The sequence below is a fragment of the Eimeria maxima genome, genomic scaffold (genome assembly GCF_000499605.1).
Source record: "Eimeria maxima Weybridge genomic scaffold, Emw_scaff379, whole genome shotgun sequence".
NCBI classification, from domain to species: Eukaryota; Apicomplexa; class Conoidasida; order Eucoccidiorida; family Eimeriidae; genus Eimeria; species Eimeria maxima.
This window is the reverse complement of record NW_013566464.1, coordinates 27,501-30,941: the sequence shown is the minus strand read 5'-3', so window position 1 is coordinate 30,941 and position 3,441 is coordinate 27,501. Positions and strand designations below refer to the sequence as shown.

The 3,441-nt window shown below is 41.0% G+C and overlaps 1 protein-coding gene across 1 annotated transcript; it reads left to right on the top strand.

Annotated features, from left to right (window-relative positions):
- Positions 1 to 1,193: 1,193 nt before the first annotated feature.
- EMWEY_00030790 (protamine P1, putative) lies at positions 1,194 to 3,168 on the top strand (the record flags this gene model as incomplete). The annotated part of the gene is made up of 5 exons (XM_013481660.1): positions 1,194 to 1,585; positions 1,732 to 1,760; positions 2,007 to 2,128; positions 2,351 to 2,465; positions 2,690 to 3,168. The coding sequence occupies 5 exons, from the start codon at positions 1,194 to 1,196 to the stop codon at positions 3,166 to 3,168; spliced, it is 1,137 nt and encodes a 378-aa protein (XP_013337114.1).
- Positions 3,169 to 3,441: the final 273 nt, after the last annotated feature.

Here is a 3,441-nt window from a genome sequence, read left to right as displayed (position 1 = left end):
AAAAAAATACATAAACCCTAAACCCTAAACCCTAAACCCTAAACCCTAAACCCTAAACCCTAAACCCTAATTTTTGATATATAGATATATATATATAAAAGGAAAGAAGATAAATACGCACAGAAGAGAAAAAACCTACATATGCTATTTTAAGGGTTTATTATTAGGGTTTCCTAGGGTTTATTAGGATTTTCAAGGGTTTAGGGTTTATTAGGGTTTAGGGTTTACCTTATATGGATAATTTTTACTACCTAAGAATACAAGATGCTCAAGGGTATGAGGAAGTCCTTCTTGTGTATGTGCCTCTGTTTTTATTGTTATATCTAGATAACAAATAGGGGAAGGATTAATACAAGTAAATAAAGTTAATGAGGTGTATATACACCTGAATTCTTTAATACAACAATTCTGTATACTAAAATGTAATATAAGTAACCAACGTTTTGTTTTTTCTTCCTCTTTTTCTTCTTTTTTTTCCCCTTTTTCTTCCTTTTCTTTACATACTGCACATGGATAACTTATTCCTCCTGATCTAAAGGGTTTTGTTGGTAATTTAAATGATTCAGGTAATTTAAATGGTCGTCCTAGTAACCTCATCTTTTCTAGGGTTTAGGGTTTAGGGTTTAGGGTTTAGGGTTTACTAGGGTTTAGGGTTTATTCCTTATATACACCAATACGATGACCAGTTGAATTGGGGGATGTTGTTCCCTAGGGTTCAATAGAGTTTAGGGTTTTCCTGTTAGGGGTTTAGGGTTGGAGGGTCTTTAGTTTAGGGTTTAGCAGTCTAGGGTTTAGGGTTTAGTTAGGGTTTGGCGAGGGGAAGGGGGGCCCCGCCTACGGGAGGGCTCGACCGTAGGCGCCGCCTTCTGTAGAAGAAAAAAGAAAAGAAATAATTAGTGTATAAATTAGGGTTTAGGGTTCAAATATATTCGCATTAATAAAACTCTTCTAGGGTTTACACGGACAAGGGTTTGCGAGCCATTAGTGTTTAGGGTTTAGGGTTTATCGGGGCTGCTGACTGCAGCCGCCATATATGCTGCATGCAGAAGATGCATTATAAATAGGCAGCAATCTGTACAATTGTTTTTCTTCTTTTAAACCCTAAACCCTAAACCCTAATTCAAACCCTAAACCCTAAACCCTAAACCCTAAAGACATATTTCTAAACCCTAAGTCGTAAACCCTAAACCCTCATGACAGACCATCAGCCAAACCCTTCGCTCTCCTCTCCTAATCCCCCTAGTGGGAAACAAACCCCTGCTGCTGCTGCTGCTGCGGCAGCAGCAGCAGCAGCAGACGCTGCAGCAGGTCCAGCAGCACAAAGTTCAGCAGCAACACCAGGAGCAGATCGAGCAGCAGCAGACTCCGGTAAAGCAGCAGCAGCAGCAGGTGCTGCTGCAGCAGCAGAAACAGCAGCAGCAGCAGCAGCAGAAACAGCAGCAGCAGCAGCAGCAGCAGAGGATCCAGATGCTGCAGTAATTGAATTTCATAAGATAGTGCGCAGCAAAGATGTTGCTGCTGCAGCAGCAAAACTTACAAACCCTAAACACTCATGGCTTGTTAATGCTGTTGATGCTCATAGAAGGTAAACCCTAAACCCTAAACCCTAATTAGTAAACCCTAAACCCTAAACACTATATATATGGAGGCAAACTAGTAATATAAAAGTCTGTAAACCCTAACTCTAAACCCTAAACCCTAAACCCTAGATGTGGGGTTTTGTGTTTGTAGGACTGCTTTACATCTCGCGGCTTTTGATGGTATGTCTGCTGCTGCTGCTGCTGCTGCATTTGCTGCTGCTGCTGCATTTGCTGCTGCTGCTCTTGCTGCTGTCCCTCTAGGTGCCTCTGTTGTATTTCCTGTGCCTTGTGGTTCTCCTCTTTCCCGTCCGCCATTGTCTTAGCGTTTATTGTTTAGGATTTAGAATTTTAGGGTTTAGGGTTTAGGGTTTAGGGTTTAGGGTTTAGGGTTTAGGGTTTAGGGTTTAGGGTTTGATGTATAAATAGGTAGTAAAGAAATGGTGCTGCTGCTGCTGCGGCAAGGAGCAGCAATTAAAACCCCAGCAAAGGATAACATGACGGCATTACATTTTGCTGCACAAAAAGGCAATGAAGATATTGTTGAGCTCGTAAACCCTAAACCCTAAACCCTAAACCCTAATTATACCCTAAACCCTAATTAAACAATAGATAAACCCTAAACCCTCTAGAACATAAAGTGTTTATATAATGGTTATATAGTTCTCCTTTTACCTCTCTAGAGAATGACAATAAAACCCTTCCTATCATAAAATATATTAAAATTAGGGTTTAGGGTTTAGGGTTTAGGGTTTAGGGTTTATGTTGTGCAGTTAATATTAAAAGGTGCATCTATAGATGCAAAATTATCACGAGGAGGAAGAACACCTCTGCATTTAGCTTGTAAATCTAAACACTACAAGACTGCAATTAAATTATTAGAATATGGTAAACCCTAAACCCTAAACCCTAAACCCTAGATAAACCCTAGATAAACCCTAGATAAACCCTAAACCCCAAACCCTAGAGATATTATGGGCTTATTTGGTGTAATTACAAACGAGGGTTTAGGGTTTGGGGCCTATGCTTTACGACGATGGTTTACCAATAGCGCATTAGTGCGGGGACTAGGGTTTAGGGTTTAGGGTTTAGGGTTTAGGGTTTGTATGTAGGAGCAAATATAGAGGCAAAGACAACACAAGGAGAAAGTGTCTTAGATTGGGTAAACCCTGATGTTGCTGAGCTACTCAAGACAGCAGCAGCAGCAGCAGTAAATAGGAGACCAAGACCTAAACCAGCAGCAGCAGCAGCAGCAGCAGCAGCAGCAGCAGCAACAGAAGCAACTGCAGCAGCTGAGTCTGCAGCAGCACCAGCAACAGCAGCAGCAGCTGAACCTGCAGCAGCAGCAGCAGCAGCAGCAGCAGCACCAGGAGAAAAGATGAACAGGAAGAGACGGAGGGAGTTGGAAAGAAGCCAGAAGGCGGCCGCAGCAGCAGCTGCTGCTGCACCTGCTGCTGCAGATTCTGCTGCTGCTGCTCCTGCTGCTGATGATGATGGTGCAGCAGCAGCAGCAGCAGCAGCAGCAGCAGCAAAGAAGCCCAAGGTTGTATTAACAGTTGTGCAAGAAGAGGAAGAAGAAAAAGATGCATAAATCGCATAACGTTTGTCTCTTGTCTTTTTTATTTATTTTTATTTATTTTATTTATTTACTTTATTTATTTTATTTATTTATTTAATTTATTTATTTGTTTTGTTTATTTATTTAGTCATTATTAGATGCTTATTGTTTAAGCTACACGGAAGCTAGGGTTTAGGGTTTAGGTTTTATTTTTCAGGGTTCGTAGTAGGGTTTAGGGTTTAGGGTTTAGGGTTTAGCTATGAAGAATAAAACCCTAAAAGCAGATAAATTGGACATTAAATGAAT